This window comes from Acipenser ruthenus, chromosome 21, assembly GCF_902713425.1.
Source record: "Acipenser ruthenus chromosome 21, fAciRut3.2 maternal haplotype, whole genome shotgun sequence".
Lineage (NCBI taxonomy): Eukaryota > Metazoa > Chordata > Actinopteri > Acipenseriformes > Acipenseridae > Acipenser > Acipenser ruthenus.
Genome location: NC_081209.1, coordinates 11616461 through 11635901, shown reverse-complemented (window position 1 = coordinate 11635901; position 19441 = coordinate 11616461). Strand labels below are relative to the sequence as shown.

General features: G+C 36.2%; 1 protein-coding gene across 1 annotated transcript; it reads right to left on the bottom strand.

Moving 5' to 3' along the window:
* Window positions 1-6233: 6233 nt before the first annotated feature.
* LOC117427874 (T-box transcription factor TBX3) lies at window positions 6234-15945 on the bottom strand. Its single transcript, XM_034046229.3, has 7 exons — window positions 14808-15945; window positions 13243-13510; window positions 12183-12329; window positions 10051-10127; window positions 9406-9548; window positions 7612-8270; window positions 6234-6689 (listed from the first exon to the last, which is right to left on the bottom strand). The coding sequence occupies exons 1-7, from the start codon at window positions 15203-15205 to the stop codon at window positions 6240-6242; spliced, it is 2142 nt and encodes a 713-aa protein (XP_033902120.1). The 5' UTR covers window positions 15206-15945; the 3' UTR covers window positions 6234-6239.
* Window positions 15946-19441: the final 3496 nt, after the last annotated feature.

Below are 19441 nucleotides of genomic sequence, written 5' to 3'. Positions count from 1 at the left end.
CTCACAAAATAAAAATATGTCATCAGAGTTTACAAGAGGAAGGAATTAACAGCAGACACATTAAATAATTTCAGTGTTTATTTTATTTGTTTTAAATTATACTTTATATGTACAAAACAGCGTTACCCAAAGTAATAATAGGCCTTAAAAAATAAATGAATAAATATTAAAGTGTAAAGTTTGTAAATACAAAATGTGTTTACAGTCTGTTTATTAGATGTATGTTTAAATCCGAAAGAAGTGAGGTCATCCTTATTAGACCTGTTTGTGTAGCCTTAAACTGAATCTTTTTTTTATGTAACCGTGTTCATCCTATGAATTCAAATGTGATAGCTAGATATAATTAAACATAATTCTTTCGCAACATATTTTAAATACATCTCAGTATTTAGTTTCATTACCCGTGTTTTTATGGTTTTTTTTATTTATTTATTTTTTTAATTTTTTTTTTTATAACAGGCTGTTTATTCGTGCGTCCAGTCTTTTAAAAAAAAAGAAAAGAAAAGACGTGTTTTACAGTGTTGCGTGACTACTTACAGCGACCTTATACTGGTTTGTCTAAAATAGAGCATAATTATTATTATAGACTTGTTGGTAACTATGTACAAAGATTTAACAATCCCTCAAAAACAATCAGTAAGAAATCTTTTAACAACGCGCATTGTGAAATGTAAACATTTCCAGTCACTCCCTTTTCTTGTCATCCAGCAAAAAAAGAGAAATTTCCCTGAGGCCGTTCATAGCGTCTTTGCAGTTTGCAAGTATTTTCAAAAACTCGATTTTCCTTTTAACAAACTGTTGACGTTTTAGCTTAAAGGCTGTTCTTTCCAAACGGTTAAAAGGGTGCAATCAAAGATATTCATCTAATAATTTTGCCCTCAGCTGAAATATGTAGTATCTGCTTCGACAGGAAAACATCAAAACTGAAAACATGACATTCTGGTATAGGCGCAGTCCTCAGGACTTGAGCAGTGACGTCTCTCTACATGTGGGCAAGACGAGATACCTGCTCTGTGCGACAAACAGTCAGACAAGCATTAAAGGGCGCGTCTCGTGTATTATACAGTATAAATGCTGCCAGTGTCAAATTGAGCCTCTACCACAGCGCGAGCCCCCATCTCATAACTCCACAGCGCAGATGAGAGCCTGCGATATCCGAAGGCAAATTGCCCTTTTCATATTTAAGAACACAGGAAATGTCTGCTGTTTTCTTTTTTTCGACGACCATTGGAATCAGTCTGTTTTTACACTCGAGTGAAGTCGACGTCTTTCTAAGCTAAGTGGCATTTTCTTTGCCGCATCTTATTGAAGATTATGACAAGTTTAGAAGGCTTCTAAAATGTATACATTATATCGCGGCTTTTTTTTTGTTTTGTTTTTTTAATATGAAGTAATTTAACGCTTATAGGCATAGTGAAATAAATGTAAATGAAAATAAATAAATAAGTATATAAATAACACAATAAATAAAGATATTTCTAGAATTTACTCCAAATACTCTCTTAATATAAAATAAAAAAAGCCCGGTCAGATTTTTTTTTTAGTTTAGAAGGAGTAAAACTTCACAAGGCATTCCTTTAAAAAAGCGCCATTCTTCACATAACTGTTAATTGTACGGGTTTCCAGAGCAGTGTTAAAACCGCTTACATAGAGTTCCCAAAACCTGCCATGGCAATGGTCTCAAAGTACTTATTTCATTAAAAATCCACTGCTTATAAATGTCTGCTACACAGATTCCACTGTCCCTAAGGGGTCTAAAACCCGACCCCACATAATTTTCCATCTCATGGCTTTACTACCATTTTGGCGCTCTGGAATAATCGGACCCGCGCTATTTGACGAGTTGGTGTAAATAAGAATGTGGCAATGCTTTTAGTGCTGATGTATCTCAGAAACGGAAAAGTGGGCCTGGTTAATATTTGTCTAAGACACTCAAAGACCTGTAAGAAACAAAAGAAACATCACATCAGAAATATATGGCATGTGGTCAGGGATAATGTGTCATCCGAAAAATTATACATATACATTATAGATCTGTGAAACACAGTTTGAGTTTTGACCACTTACAGTTTAGTTAAATATCCTACATGGGTAAAGAATGCCACTGGACATCTGATAAGGCGACATATTGTCAAACAATAAATATAAGGTTATACAACCTAAGGTTATTGCTTTTAACCCATTAAGTGCCGTTGTCCTCATTTGAGGGCTACTTTATACATTTTTGTAGAGCATTTTTAACTGGCACCTATATTTTAATTGTCTCTTTAACTGTATTGTAAGGTAACCTACTCTAATTTTGTTAACCGCAAAAGTCAAGCCTAAATCTTGTATCAAATTACACAAATACAGCTTGTGTTCTGTTTTTTTATTTCAATTAAAACAAATTTGTTACTAAAGGGTTAATATAGACAGGCAAGGTGTGGTACCTTTTACTTCGTATATTTATAGTGCTGGCAAATATAAACACTTTCACTTTCACTAAAGCAAATGTTTACACTTTAGATCAAATGCTTGATCATAAATATTATGCAACACATTTTAAACGGCTGATGAAGTAGTGTGGCAGCAGTGTGGGGTAATGGTTAGGGCTCTGGACTCTTGACCGAAGGGTCGTGGGTTCAATCCTAGGTGGGAGACACTGCTGCTGTACCCTTGAGCAAGGTACTTTACCTAGATTGCTCCAGTAAAAACCCAACTGTATAAATTGGTAATTGTATGTAAAAAATAATGTGATATCTTGCAACAATTGTAAGTCGCCCTGGATAAGGGCGTCTGCTAAGAAATTAATTAATAATAATAAATAAATAAATAATAATACCCTTATAAAAATTAAAATGTTGCATATGATTTATGTTCCTAAACATTTTGTTTTTACAGAGTTTAGGCAATTCTGTTCTGCGTATATAGTTAAAAGAGTATATGGGCTGAATATGTAACACTTTGAGCAAATTTGAATGGGAGAAGATCTTCAACGAAGATACATTATTATTTTGAACGGCATTTGCATTAACATGTATTCATTTTGACTCGTGGGACATGTGGTAATGACTAATAACACGCAATGTTTGGCTCTGTATATTCTATTTCATATTCACTACGGTAAATGTCATATTATTATTATTATTATTATTATTATTATTATTATTATTATTACACATACACGTAGGCCATATCGTATTTAAATGGAAAAACATCTAAGCACTTAAACGTGTTAAATGGGTATGTATTTTGCACCCTGACTACATGCAAACATATTATCGGTTTGACTGCAATATAACATAGTAGAAATAGTATCGCCCCTACCATACAGACTTTAAGTCAGGAAAAATGACCGATGTCATTTTCCAGGAGAGACACGCAGCCAGTCTTTCAGGGCTCAGAATGGCAGGGACTTCTGCATGTGACCAGCAGGTGGCACAAGCGAACAGTTTAATCACAGAGCAGCCATGCAGCCGCCTCATGCAATAAAATCAGTGAAGAGATCAGCAGAGGCGCCAGGTGAGTAATGAGAAGAGTAATCCACATAGATTGCATGCTGTTTTCCCCCATCCACAAGCGCCACAATAGTTACTTATTAACGTTACTATATAGAAATAAAGATGTGCTGCCGATAAAAGCTAGTCTCAAGGCAGAATGCACGCGATAAGCACATTATTCTACATTATTTCTTATTCCTCACGTGCAGCCAGCGAGCAATATATATATATATTTATATATTGCACGCACACAAACACACGCTGGTGTTCTCAGTTACTGAGCGCCCGAGACACTGTTTCAGACATTGCTATCAATTTGAGTAGCTGTCAATAATGTACATGATTAAAACCAAAGCTATATAATACACAACTTAAAACATATGAATAACTAGATCCATAACCTCAATTCACACACACACGCACACACACGTTTGCATTCATATATTTGTGGGGACTTTGACTCGCACTATATTTTTTATGTACTATTTCTAACTCCAGTCAGACAAAACTGTTAAAGGACAATTTAGTTCTTAAAAACGTGTTTTACAAAGTGGGGACAAAGTTGTTTTTTCAGGAGTTATTATATTTGTGGGGACATTTTCTCAAATTTTGCCCGCACATTGATAGTAATACCTGCCCACACACACACACACACACACACACACACACACACACACACACACACACACACACATATATATATATATATATATATATATATATATATATATATATATTCTGATGGTTTTGGCTAAACTTTGAATATTGAGTACCGCAAACGAGTCAAGTACTTTTTATATGTAGGTTATGTATGCGTTTATTTATTTATGTATTTATTTATTTATTGGTTTAGGGCTATTAGGTTGATTATCTTGTTATTGGTGGCAAACGAATGGTGGTAAACCCTAATTTAAAATTAAACGTGGATTACTATTATCCTTTTTTTTGGTTTTTGCTTTGGAAAATATGCACACTGTCCTGTGTCAATCCTTCTTTATAATTAAATTTGAGTTATTATTATTTATTTTGTTATTATTATTTTTAAGGTGTTGACTGCGTAGACAATTTTAACTGCACGGTCGTGTTCAGCCAATCACGGCGTTTAATTTATCCAAGCCTTTTTATAAGCATCAATAACTGGCTCTTTTTTTTCAAACATTTTTTTATTATTATTATTATTATTGTTTCTTAAAAAATAAATAAATAAATAAATAAATAAATAAATAAATAAAGTTTAATGAAAATCACAGTGCATTTCAATATTTTATTGAAACTTTCAAGAAACATAAAAAAAGTCCATACAAGAAGCCATGAACACTTTTTTAAACACAAAGTAAACCTTCATATTTTAATAACTTTCGGCACTTTTACTTTCAAGCTGCATTAAATGAAAAATCCATTCAGCTTTTGACACACAAAAAATAGGAGAAAAGAGTAACAAGGAAAGCAATCTTCATCGTATTTTCAAGCCACGGGCGAGCTTGTCTCTCTATTATTTGGAGCAGACAGTAGAACTTTTAACACTGATACAAAGCTACAATGGCACGTCATTTCCTTTGCAATTATTAGAACTACACACTGCGTGAGGGCGGTTGTGCTCCCACCGTATTTGAGCACACATATTTCCCATTATGAAATCGTTTTAAAGTTTGAAATGTAGACAACTTAAACGAATAAACGACCTTTATTTACACATATATTTACAACATCAATAAATTAAACATAAAATCTCAAGTACTCTAATTCGATATATTTACACGCAATGTCAAATAATTACATAAATATTTTCTTGCTTATAGTCCAAGGTTCCTTTTCTTTTTATTTTCATTTTTTTAATTATTATTTTATTGTTGTTAAAGACAAAAAAATCTAAAATAATTGACACAGAATTGTTTTTAATTATGGACAGTTTGTGTTAGGAAAAAAAAAAACTGAATACAAGTTAACGCTGTTCAAGTTCAAAGGCTTCTCCCGAAAAACGTATTTCCATTTTTGAATATGTAATTTTTCAATAAGGGGCTAGGTTATCTATTCCTTAATATATATATATATATATATATATATATATATATATATATATATATATAATTCTGCAGTGTAAGTATTGCTGCTACTCTTAATCTTGGTGCTTAAAATAATCAAAAGAGAAATCAAAAGGAAACCTTGACGTAAGGACATGCAAAGTCTTTACTTTTTTCAGACATCATCACACTATTATATGTTAAGGTATACTATATATATATATATATATATATATATATATATATATATATATATATATATATATATTATTAGTATACCTTACTACACGCTTAACCAGGGATAGTTTTACAAACTATCTCTCTTTTTTCTATTATTATTTTTTATTTCTTAGCCAGCACCTGAAAAATATAACTTGTAAGTCACAGAAACACTGGAGGAGATGGCGTAGCAGCAACGTTCTATTTTTGTTATTCGTACAATCTCTCCAGCCTCTCCAATACTGCTGTGGTATTCAAAATACAGAAATCAATGAATTACGTAGATGTTCAAAGTAGCCGGAGAGATTTTTTTTTTTTTTTTTTTTTTTTAGTATTTATTTATTTATTTATTTATGTACTTATTTATTTTAAACAAAGTGCATTGAAAAGATTGGTTTGATAGATCTGCAAAAACCAAACCCGCCTTACCTGGAGACGGAACTCCTTTTAATTAGTTAGTTATCTTTCAGTGATTCCCCCCCCCCCCCCCCCCCCCCCTCTCCCCTCCCCTCCCCCCTCCCTACGGAGACCCGCTTCTTGATCTGTCCTGTTTAGAGTCAAGTCCGCTGACCAAGCGTTGGATGTTTTGCAGTTCGTTGGTCGACTCCTTTTCTGAGCACATTTTTGGAGAAAGGGAGACCGATCCTAAAGATATAGTGGAGGACCTGCTGTTGACCTCGGAGGCCGAGTCCATAGCTGCAGAGACCGGACTGGTTGCCATGTTGCTCGGCTTGGGCTCTCCTGCGCTGTTGGCCATAGTGTGTAGTGCCGTGGTAAGGAGGGTGCTGCTGTCCGGCAGACCCATGGGGATGGAGTAAGGGCTGTACCGGAGACGGGGGCGCACTGCGTTCAGAAAAGGGTGGCGATGCACAGAGGACGACGCTGCTGAAGAGGCCGAGGCAGCTGCAGCTGCTGCCATGTAGGTGTACGGATAAGGGAAAAGGCTCCCGAATGGTGACATTGCCAGACCCTGCAAATAAAGGAGGCTTGTTAAACTAGTTCACATAGATAACAAGCAACTTTGTATTCACCAACTTCCTAGTTCAACAGCAATGGACAAAAGTTTTGAATCCCCTAGAATTACAGGATTGAGACATAATATATATTTTTGAACGTTTGTCAGTTTTTTGTTAAGAATATAGAAAACTGCAAGCGTTGTGTATTTCAATATGCTATGTTAACGTAACATCATTCAGATTCCGTTCGACTTTATGAAGCAAAATTAGTTAATTCTACAGAGTGATGCAAGACTTTTGACAAGAGCTGTACAATCAAAACCAGGGTGAACATTTTTCTCGATTGCATATCATTCTGAGAGGCCCATAGGGGAATCGCCTGTAACTTAATAAGCAATGTGGAGTTGGAAGCTGCTCGACAGCGCAGAGCTGCACGAGTCCTGCCGTCTTTTTGGGGTGTTGACAGTATTAGATTTTTTCAACAGGTATGTTACCCAGCCAGTCCCCTCCCTATATCTTGTTGTGATATATAAAGTGATATCTACTTTTGTATATAGTATTGACAATGAAGCTGAAGTGTGGTCTTGAGATTATATCATAATTTATAGTGCCTATATTAGTTTAGGAATATCAGATTGTCCTTATTCTCGACCAAAATGTATTGCATATTAATAACAATAAAACAGCTTGAAATTAAACGGTATTTATACCAGACATTTGGACATCTGCAGTTGTGTATTATAAGGATAATTTGTTGCTTCTGAACTGGAATAAAAAAAAAAAAGAATTGTAGTTTAATTTACTTGAGTTAATGTACTGTATGTATTTTCTGGTTTTACATAGGAAGTCTTCTTAAGATTAAGATGATCTCAGAGAACCAACCCCAATTTGGACATTAATAATAATACGTAGTACCACTTCCTTAGCGTGTCTTACCTGTGAAGCCAGTACGTGCTGCTGTAAGTGGAAGGGGAGTGAAGAGGTGGCAGTCAGTCCTTGGGCTGAGGAGGCGATGCTAGCGGTCTCCATTGTGCTAACACCCGCTGACGAAACAGCTGCCAACAAGGGGCCCATGCCCGCAGCAGCCATGTTAGAAAATGCGCCGCCCATGTTAAACTGACTTGGGTGCAAGAGAAACGGGTGCGTAGCACTCAGAGGGTTAAAAAACTGTTGTCCAGCCAAACCAGGTGGAAATCCAAAATGATGCATGTGTCCCTGGTTCAAGTGAGCACTGCTGTCTGTTTGAACCGTCAAGGGCACGTACGTTTCCTTGTTCGGTGGCCTGCACTCGTCCACTTTAGGAGGGTCAAGGATAGGGCTTTTAATGTCCTGCCTGCCCGGCATCCCTGTCGTGCTCGAGGTGATGGTGGCGGGGCTCTGTCTGGAGTCTGCGGGGCTCCGTTCACTCCTCAGGGGCTCCTCTCGACCCCTGCTCACAGGGTCATTAGCGGTAAATAAGTGTTTTTTGGACGGGCTCTCTTTCTCATCCCTCGAGTCCTCATTAGTTGTAGTGGAGATCTTACTGGAGTCCTTTCTCTCCGGTTGGTGCCCATCTTTGCTTTCGTTGTCACTGTCTAAATCACTGGGACAGAGGTCTGCCAGGAAAAAAAGAAGTTTGAGGGGCATGTTCAAGTAACGCATAGGATCTCATCAAATCAGAACCAAGAAACCAATGATCCAATATATAGTATAATACTCAAGTTGTTCTTTCTGGGTTAACAAGGGATTTGATCCTTTAGAATGTTTAATTGAAGATTAGATTAAATGCTTTAAAAAATCTAGCCCTGCCTATATACAGCTGGACTTAATTACTGTTAGTAGAAACACCAGCATGGAACCCACGAGTTCAATAAGTTACATATGAAGGAGAAATTACATGCCTGAAACAAGTATATCAGAAAAAGTCTGCACTGAAAAATGTTTAAGAATTAAATCGGATGTAACAGATTTAAAACGCATCGTAGTGTTTGTTTGTTTATTTATAATATTTGAGAATAGTCTTTAGGTGCACAAAAACACAAGTGTAACCACAATCTACAAAACATATAAACAAGGTCCTAAAAATATGTTGCATAATTACTGTTGCATTGTGTTGTTTTATTTGACAGAATGCCACATAAAATAGAACAGTAAATACAATGTAATAGCTATGTGTATGCACATTAGACCAGACGAAAATAATAAAACATTTATATGTTGCAGATAAAACATTATTATTATTATTATTATTAGTAGTAGTAGTAGTAGTAGTAGTAGTAGTAGTAGTAGTAGTAGACTGTACATAAAACATGGAGTGTATTATGCATATCACGCAAAGCCTATTGCAAGTGAGGGAATTGAGATTGCAAAGAACCATAAAATGTCTTATTAAGAGATTTGGGTAGGTATCTGTCTAAAATGTATTCTAAAAAATAATGATTTCAGGAAGGTTGTTGCTAACAAGACATTTGGTGGTTAAAATACAAAGTTCTTTGACCACGCAGAGATGCTCGTTTCCCTTTCAGCCTTGCTGTGCGTTATCTCAAGCTAATTCGTTGACTTTGCCAAGAGTATCACATACGGACAAGTGGAAATAAAGACGCATCCCTGAGCCGATTTCAGGGATACATGATAAAGATCTACACAGCCCTTTTCTTTTATTCCCTTTAAGAATTACAAAGCTTCCACAGACTTTAGATTCACATTGTAAACAAACTCAGCCTGTATGCATAGCGGTAAACAGTAGCTAACCTTTCAGAGTCGACACAGCCGGGGACAAGGCCTGACCAAAGCATTTGAAGGTCGCTTGCTCGCTGGAGGACTCGTCCGATGTCACATTGTCTTTTTTCTGGTGCTCCTCATAGGATCTCATGGACTGCAAGGCCAACTGTTTCCTGTTTAGTCAAATAACATTTGTTCAAATGTGTGTGTGTGTGTGTGTATATATATATATATATATATATATATATATATATATATATATATATATATATATATATATATATATATATATATATAATTAAAACAGACAATTATAAGTCTACGGAACAGCGAGAGACTTTATTGTAACCTCAATATGGATTGTAAAAAAACAAAATGCACAAAAAATAGAACTTATTTACTTATAGCTTCAAGACTCGATTATAATATTACTTATTGAGTTCCACGTTTAGTTGGGTTGATTTTTTATTTTTTATTTATTTGTTTTTTATCAGTCTCTTGTATAATAACTGGGGTAACTGAAGTCATTATAGAAATGATCAGTATCACGTTTCAACGCACATTTGGCCTTAGTGTTAAAGTCAAAGCGTTCTGTGTACATGCAAACAGTTCACATGTTATAACAGGAATATGGTTTACTGTGTGATGTGTTATTTATTTATGGCTCAAGCTTACCTCTTCTCCCTTCTGCCGTTGCCCGTGTCACGAAAACCCTTGGCAAAGGGATTGTGGTCAATTTTTAATTGAGTTATCTGGGGGGAAAAATGGAGTACAATAACATAATTGTAAAGATTTGTACTGCTTCGAAGTGTGTATTGCATGCATGGGCTGTATCAACTGGGAGAACTGCTCTTTATGCATTCCTAGGAAGCCGTCGTTTTATTTTTCAATGCAATTAACAAGTATAATGATACTAATATGTTGGTGAGATGCTCACTACTGCTTTCCTTAAGTAAAGTGGTAAACTTCCTATACAGTGAGAACGTGACCCGATACCCACACTGCATATTTCTTAGCTTGCTGTAGCTGCCGCTTTGACGTTTTCAGATAGGGTTATGTGTTTCATCGACTTGCAGATCATTGTGGTAATCAAAAATATATATATATATATGTTTTTACCAAAATAAAGTCAACAAAAAATCGTACAGTTCCTGATGTTATTTTTGAAGTTTAGGGCTAGTTTGTGTTTTGGATGTATTTCTTAATTTATTACAACAACATTATTAAAACAATTGCAATGTAATTCTAAAACACTATACACTGTATAGTAATGTATAGTATGTGTTATATAACCCTATACTAGGTATAACATTTATCGACGGTGTTTCTGTATAGTCTGGTCTATTTGGCAAAGCTACTGTAAACTAACACATTTTTGAGGCAGTGTTTTAAGTCTCATGTTAATTTGGTTAGCATGTTTTTTAATATATCCAAATTTGGTTAATCGATCGTCTTTTGGATTTTTTTTTGTGTGTGTGCTTTAAATAAATGACCCATGTTTAACCTATTTTTTGTCTATTAAGTTCAAAGAGCACTCACAGACTGTTGAAGCATATCAATCTGTTCCTTCCTGTGCTTTGCAGACAGACCTAACATTTTGCTGCTATATTAGTTTACTGGAAAAGTAAACATTCATGACCCTTGCACGCATTTGGATAACAAAATGTACTCCAGATCGTCTATTAGAGACAGTTAAGTAAACACATTGGGTTTCTCGTTTTTAATCACATCTTGACCCAATTATGGCCTCTAAATTAGAATATGGTAAATGATTATGAAAATGAGCATCGAGCACGGGCTGAGTGCTTTTAAGATATATAAAATGGCTGTGTAATTTACACGGTAATCCCAGGAACTGTGTCATCGCACTGCAACGGCACACACTTCAAAACCTTGCCTTATTTATTAAAGCAATACATCAGAGAATGCATTCATTATTATTTGTGCGTGTGCATTTATTTGCACCTGCCTCCGTGCATGTCAAAATACTTTACTTGAAAATAAGCACGTGTAATAATTATCTGTCATGTTGACAGATAAACTGACTTGGGTGCAAGAGAAACGGGTGCGTAGCACTCAGAGGGTTAAAAAACTGTTGTCCAGCCAAACCAGGTGGAAATCCAAAATGATGCATATATCAAAACCATTTACAGCAAACCGCTTAGACTTAGTTTTTTTTTATGTGGTAAAGACTATAGATCAAATATGACCCAATAAGCACACACACACACCTTCTACAATTATCACCTTAATACAATTAAAATACAAACAATATCCAATAACAATTTAGTCTAGAGAGAAAATGAACTGTGTGTATCACATTATCAATTTGAAAACACAAACTGCGTAGACTAAGTGAAGCGCATGTGAAGATGTATGTATGGTTGTATCAGGGCGTTTTTTTCTTTCATTTATTTATTTATTTGTGCTGTCTTCCATTATTCCTAATGTATGGGACTGTAGGGCAGTTACTGTAACCGGTTTGATGTTGCGCAATGCATGCCCTGGATAAGGGCGTCTGCTAAGAAATAAATAATAATAGGCAAAACGATAAGGTAATCCGCTCAGCAATAAAGGCCAGTGCACAAAATGTCTCGTTACTAGCCCAGATTTCACATCTGCTGGATCCTTTAAAAGAACCATAAATAATATTAAAGTTAATGTGTGTGTAAGGGGCACGGTCGTTGTGCTTCCACACTGCACACAAGCAGACTCCCAAATACGAGGCACAAGCAACAAACAAGACATGCATTAAAACCACCCGCTATTAAAATAAAGAAACACACACAGTCTGATAATCCTCTTACCTTATCGTTCTGGTATGCAGTCACGGCGATGAAGTCGGTTTCTGGGAATACATAAGTCCGAAAAGTACTGTACGGAAGCTTTAAAATATCGTTGGCCCTCACGACGTGAAACCTGGGCTGGTATTTGTGCATGGAGTTCAGAATCGTCTGCAAGCAGGAAACAATTGTGGGTTTAAAAACGAAACACACACCCGCACGTGCACACACACCATACACACACAGAAACTTCCTCCTGAATTACCAGCTAAACTACATCGAAACACGCCAAAAACATTATGAAGATTATGTTTTATTCTATTACATATGTATACACGCATACATATACGCCCTTTCTACAATTTCACCACAGCGTGTTAAGATATTATTTAAGAACATGTATTTACCCAGATTCTCTATAGTGGAATTTTGAATGGCGAGGGCCTATCAATATCGTCTTCATTAGAAAACACAATATTTCTCTTTCTATTTGAAGTGTCCGTATCACTTAATATAGACGATCTATGGATCGTGATGATGCTCTATTATGTTTCAATATAGTCTGGCCTATTTGATAAAGCTACTGTAAACTAACCCACTTTTCAGGCAGTGTTTTTATGTCTGGTTAACGTGTTTTTAATATGTCCAAATTTGATCAATCTATTTTAATTTAAATCTCTTTTACAGCTGCACGTGTCAATGTTAGAATTGCGGGTCTTTCGTAACTTCCAGAAATGACAAAAAAATAGATTAATGAATGAACACATACAAATGAATACCAAGCGGTTCATTGTGATGCATAAGGTTATTTTCCAAACTACCTTATTAATATATATATATATATATATATATATATATATATATATATATATATATATATATATATATATATATATATATATATATATATATATATATAGCACAGATTTTCATTGCGAAACATAAATTACATAGTATGCATTTTTAAAGTTTAATACTACGTACCCAAACTCATATATATATATATATATATATATATATATATATATATATATATATATTTTTAAATATACATTTTATAAATAGACATTTTAATTGCACTTACAAATCCATGTTTATCGGAGATGTTGTTTGTCAGTTTAAGTTTGTGAAAATTGACAACCTTGGACATCCATTGCTCTCCAGTGGCCGGGCTGTCCGGGTGAATGTACATTCGCTTGGGCATTTCAGGATCAGCCTTGCCGGCTACCATCCAGCGAGAGTTGTGGAATTTGTACCTGCAGTCGTCGGCCGCAACGATATCCATCAACAAAATATACTTGGCTTTTTTATCCAAACCAGTGCACCTCACTTTAAACGGAGGGAACATTCGCCTAAAAAAAGAGAAAATAAATAGATGACATTAAATAGAATAGACAGATTTCTCAGGTAAGGTAACACATAGGCTTTAATTAAGTTGGTCCTGCACAATATGTTATGATATTATTTTTATTTTTTACATTTTAATAATTAAGTAACTGAGTTAAGGTTGTATTACATTTGAATATTTGTAAATACAATGTAAAATTAACAAAGAGCAGTTTAATTTCTACGAAACATGACGAAATTCCTAAAGTATACTGAGATAAACAAAGTTAATATTTATTAAAATACATAATAATAATAATAATAATAATAATAATAATAATAATAATAATAATAATAATAATAATAATAATAATAAACGTTAATTCAGTGGGGGAACATTGGCTTAATCTTTACAGATTACATTTAACGACCTATAAAATGAGATTCATGTATGATTTATATATTTGAATAATGCCACAGTATAGATGATAGTCTAATGGTTTAGAACAACATTCTGTAGCATTGTGCAAGTGTTCTCTGGACTGCAACAGCATACCACAAATGTGCTATTTCTTGTATCAGACTGGTGGCGTAAAGAAACCTTCGTTTAAAAGAGAACACATGAAGGCAAGCCAAAAAATCTGAAATACCTGAGAAAGATGAACATGGACACAGCACAGCACACACATCAAACTATTACAGGATTATTTTAACCGGCTACGGGGTGGAGAGTTGAAAATTATATATATATATATATATATATATATATATATATATATATATATATATATATATATATATATATATATATATATATATATATATTCATTGTGTTGATCATTATCATGTTTCACGTTGAAAAAAAAGGCCGTACAAACTTTGACCACAATTAACACCAACGGATAAGAGTTACCTGATAAAGTAATCAGGTGATTTTGTTAACCTCGGTTCAGATTGCTGTAGACTCCACTTTATGGTTTTATAATCACCAATTGGTGCCATAAAAAAGAAGTGCAAGTTAAAATGTGACTAAGGAAGGTGCCATTGAAATAATTTACAGTTCGGGTTTGCACCTAGGATTATTATTATTATTATTATTATTATTATTATTATTATTATTATTATTATTATTATTGTGTTTATTTTATATTTTCACGAAGCCATTTAACGCAAATCCAGAATTATGTAATATGTATTTATTATTCAAATATAGGCCATGGAGTAGCATTCAGTTGACAAATTCAGAAACTTGGAAATAAAAGTGTTTAGTCGTATCTGGAGTGTGGGGTTCACACGGATCTGAAGTTAAAAGGAGAGTCTTACCTTCCTGATTTTGTGATAACCATTTCAGTACCGCGCTTGTGAAACTGCTCCCAAAGCTCCTTAGATTCCAGGTGGACTTTGGGGTCATCTTCAACCTCTTCTTCTGGCTCCAGGGTTTTCAGAGGCCTGAGATGGGCGGCAGCAGCCTGGTGACCCAGAGAAGAGAAGTGCAGGCCGGTCTCCGCAACGCCAACCAGCTGATCCATAATGGGCTTGCCCAGGGCTCCCGGGAGGGAGAGCGCCGCAGCACCGTTCGGGGGCAACGCAAGGGCCGGGAAAAAGGAATGCTGGTGCCCCAGCATAGCACTCATTGCAAAGTCCGGCGCCCGGTGAGATAAAAATGGATGATATGCCATACTCGTTCCTGGAAAAACTGGATCTATCATCGGTAAATTCATCCACTCCACCAACGAAGCTCCAGATGTTGCTTATTTTGTGTGTGGTTTTATTCGATCAATGCCTCCTTTAGCAGCACATTTTCTTTCACCAAGGAAAAAAAGTTTTAAGTCTTGCAAGTGTCAAACCCAAGACTTATCCCAGTAAGACTATCAGCTGGCAAGGTAAGGAATCTTTTTTTTATTATTATTTATATTTGTTTATCCAAAAAATCAGAAAATCAAAATGAGAAATGTGATCCCGTTCTCTCTTCGGCGTTGTGCAATGAAAGCGTCCGTTTTTCTCTAAGTTAAATACGGTTACTTTTTGTCTTGTCGCATGGCCAATATATATGTCAAGAATGTGCGTGCAGGGAAGTCAGAGGACTTTAGTTCGGCATTTTTTCCTTAGAAAAAGGGTATGCTTTTTTTATCTCTTGCAGCAAAATGTTTGCAGCAGTAGATCTTTTGAGATGCGTCGCTTATGTAGAACAATTCGTATCTTTCCCTGCACACGAATAAAGAAGAGAGAGTCAGTCTCCAGTGAAAGGAGAGAGAGAAGGCGAAACCTCAACACTAAGATTTTCCCTGCGCTTGTGTGCGCTCTGGACTCCGGATTCTATGGATGTGTTGTGTGTTGCAAGGACCAGAGCCCTGTTGATTGGCTATTTGACGCTTTCGGACCAATTGTGTTGCTCCATAGGCGTGGTTTTGACAGGTCGAGTGGAGGGGACAGAGCTGAGTTATAAAAAGAAGGTGTCGGAAACTGTAACGTTACAGCTAAGCATCACTATTACTCCATGCCGTGTGAATATGTCAACATAATTAGGGAGGGAGGGTCGAACCAGCACGGAAGCGCAGCCTCCTCTAGGTGGCTGCATCCACAGGAAATCGCCGAGAAGACCTCTATCTGTGTGCGCAGCTCTTGAGCTGCTCTTCATTTCGAGTATGCAGTCCCAGTGTCAAGCATGTGCTATGCATTTATACTGCTGTTTGTGAGCTGCATGTTAGATAGACCCAGCTGCACAGATATGTAAATTATTTCTTTATATTAAGTTGACTATATAGTTAAATGTGCAATTATTAATTAAGGAACACGAAGTGAAGGGCAAGAATCATAACATTATATGTTACTTTTTACAGGGATTACAGATTTTAAAAGAAAACGTTTTCATGTTTTTTTTTTTTTTAAAGCCTTTCTGTTTTTGATTTCTAAGACTGTCTTCGGTTCCTGCTCATATGTGTGTGTTTCTCCTAAATTCACCTCCACTTACCTCTAATTCTCCAATCCGGAATGGCTATATCTATAGGGATCGCATTTATGTTATTCTTCCCTCCTATCTGAGGAGTGATCTGTGTATAACGTGTAAGACAAACCGTGAAATGTCCAATGATTGCCATCTTTTGTGTGGGGTCGTGGCCCCAGCGGTGGAGCAACAGCGAGAGAGAGAGATAGAAATGGGAGGGAGGGGGTTGAGAGAGGGGAACCTAATTTAACGAGGTGATTTAATTATCAGGACATGGCGCCTGTTTGACTGCTGTTGGTGCCTTGCAGCCTCTGAGTATAGAAAAGCACTTGTTTCTGTGCCTCGCTGAAGCGGCTTAAAACAGGGAGAGTGAGATAGGGGGAGCAAGGGAGATATAAAGAACAAGAAAAGCAATCACATCAGGGATAAATGAATGAACATAGGAGCGGAACATGTAAAGTGATTAGCTCTTCTAGCATTGCGTTTTTGACGCACATATTTAGAGCGCTTGGCGCCAGCCCGGTGACGTCCATTTAGTTACCAGCGTCTAGTATCACTTTCCATTCACCAAAATATCAGTTCTGCGATCTTGGGAGGGGGAGCGGTGCTGGATATTGTGCTATAGGGCTAAATGGAGCTCTAATGCCGATTATATTCATCCCCTTTTAGGACAGAAAGTGATTTTTGGGGGGTCTGTAATTCACTTGGCTGAATCCTTGTGCCAAAAAAGGAGAGAGCGAACATAAAGGATGCGTTCTCTAAAATATATTAATAATAATAATAATAATAATAATAATCCATCATCATCATCATTCTTTCTAGCAACACCTGGTCGTTTTCCATGCAGCTGGTATATTTAATATGTGTGTCCTACTTTAACAGTATGGTAGTATGGTTGCTTTAATAATTTAACTCTATGGCACACCCAATTTGTGTGTCTGTTACACATCCTTCAACTGTTGAATTAATATTCCCGTGTGGATTTTATGCAATACTCTAGTTTGTTATATATATATATATATATATATATATATATATATATATATATATATATATATATATATATATATATATATATATATATATATATATATATGTGTGTGTGTGTGTTTTAACAAATGGCTTGCTACAGGAAGGCTAATCAACAAAAACAAAATCTTGCCTATTAATTATTTTAATTTAACGTTCTGTTAATGGTGTACAAACTTCCGCCAATTATAAGTGACCTCCCAGCTAAAATCCCCGGAGAATCATGTTATGAGGGAGGCTGCACTAATCTGGGATCAAACGCAGGAAGGTGTGAACTCTCTTTGTCTCCCCCCGGCCGCTTCATGTAAGTGATAAATCTACACTGGCGCCGACTGTGCATTGGATGATTAATTTGCAAGTAAACAACAGCACTCGACGGTCAGACATCTTGCTTAAAGATTGGCCCACTTCAACCAGCTATCTGTTAGCCTGTCGACCGAGGCCGGAAAGCGATAGCGGGGTTTTGTGTGTGTAGAAAGAGACCGGCATACCCTAGCCGGCATTTTTTTTTTCCTGGAGTTTTTAAAAGGCAAATAAAAAGTTTTGAGAAAATAGAATAGAACCCATTACATACTAATCAGCTGGCACAGCGATCACTGAAATGTGTCAACCAAAGAGTAGAATACAATACGTCCTCTGCACAAGAAATGATATGCAGTCATTTTGATATTATTTGATATTAATATTCGGAGCCATTCTGTTATCTGTATTACAGTTAGATCGTGTATAATTTGTAACGTGTTGCTTGGTAGATATTGTTTCCTTCAGTCTTTGCTTAAAGATACAGTTGTATGAATGGAATTCATTTAACAAAAGTCTGTGTGTCTGTGAGAGAGAGAGATACACGGCTGTCTACTGCCCAGCACTGTTACTTCAGTGAGTAAGCAATTAGTTGCAAGAAGAGAGCCTGGCTGGTTTACTTTGACAAGCTTGGTGTAAATATTCTCTTTTGCACGTGTGAGGTCTGGCGGTTGCCGATTACACGCGTATTCTTACTTAAACTTTCACCCCTATTTGCAGCACATTTCAATTTAGCAGAAGGTGTCACTAAATAGGAGCCAGTGTTGACACAGCGGTACCCCTTTCTTCTCAGAGACCACCAGCCTTAATTAACTAAGGTACCCTTGGAGAATAGTCAATACACTATATAAACTTTTAGAGGGTTTGTTCTGTGAGGGACCCGTGGTGGCAGTAAAAATGCAGCCTTGACATTTGTGATTGATAGCTACTTTTTCCATTGGAAATCTTTTCATTTTAAGAATGTAATTTAGGGTAGTATTGTTTCTGTCTCTCATCTGCCCCTCTACTGTTGTGTACTGGTATTTCAGTATTGCAAACCAGACATCCAAATACATTTATAAGCGTTCTTTTCGTCATAGTTTAAACGAAGAAACAAAATACTTCACATTACTTCTAATTCTAACCGCCTATCTTCCAGATATTTAGCTTATATTAAGTAGGCTAAAATATTATTAATTTAAGTTGAGATAGCAGTTGACAGTAACCATGATGTATTCAAAATGATGGATTGAAAACTATGCAAATCCCAACGTGTTATTGACATATTTATGTATTTATTTGGGCCTATAGTAAGTGAACTCTTGAACTATATGAGTAACAGCCCATGGTGGAACATCAAATCCCTGTACGCACAAGTGGATAAGTGGAGGGGTTGGTTTCTGGATGATACCTGAGGGATGCAGGTGGTATGGAGTTGAGCTTGATTCTTAAGTGTACACCAAACGGGTGTAGTATTCTCTAAATCTACCGTAAGTATGGGGGACCAGGATATGTAGCATTACCATAACATGCATTTGAGCGATTGTGGTTTGAACGCGTCTACTGCACCCAACACATGAACCCACTTATGCAGTCTTCCAATGCAGGAGAGACCAAACAGTCTTCTGTATTAATAGCCCTGTATTGCAGTGGGTGTTTCTTCTTGCGTTGGACTTCTTGTATGAAAATGGTATTAGCTTTGCTG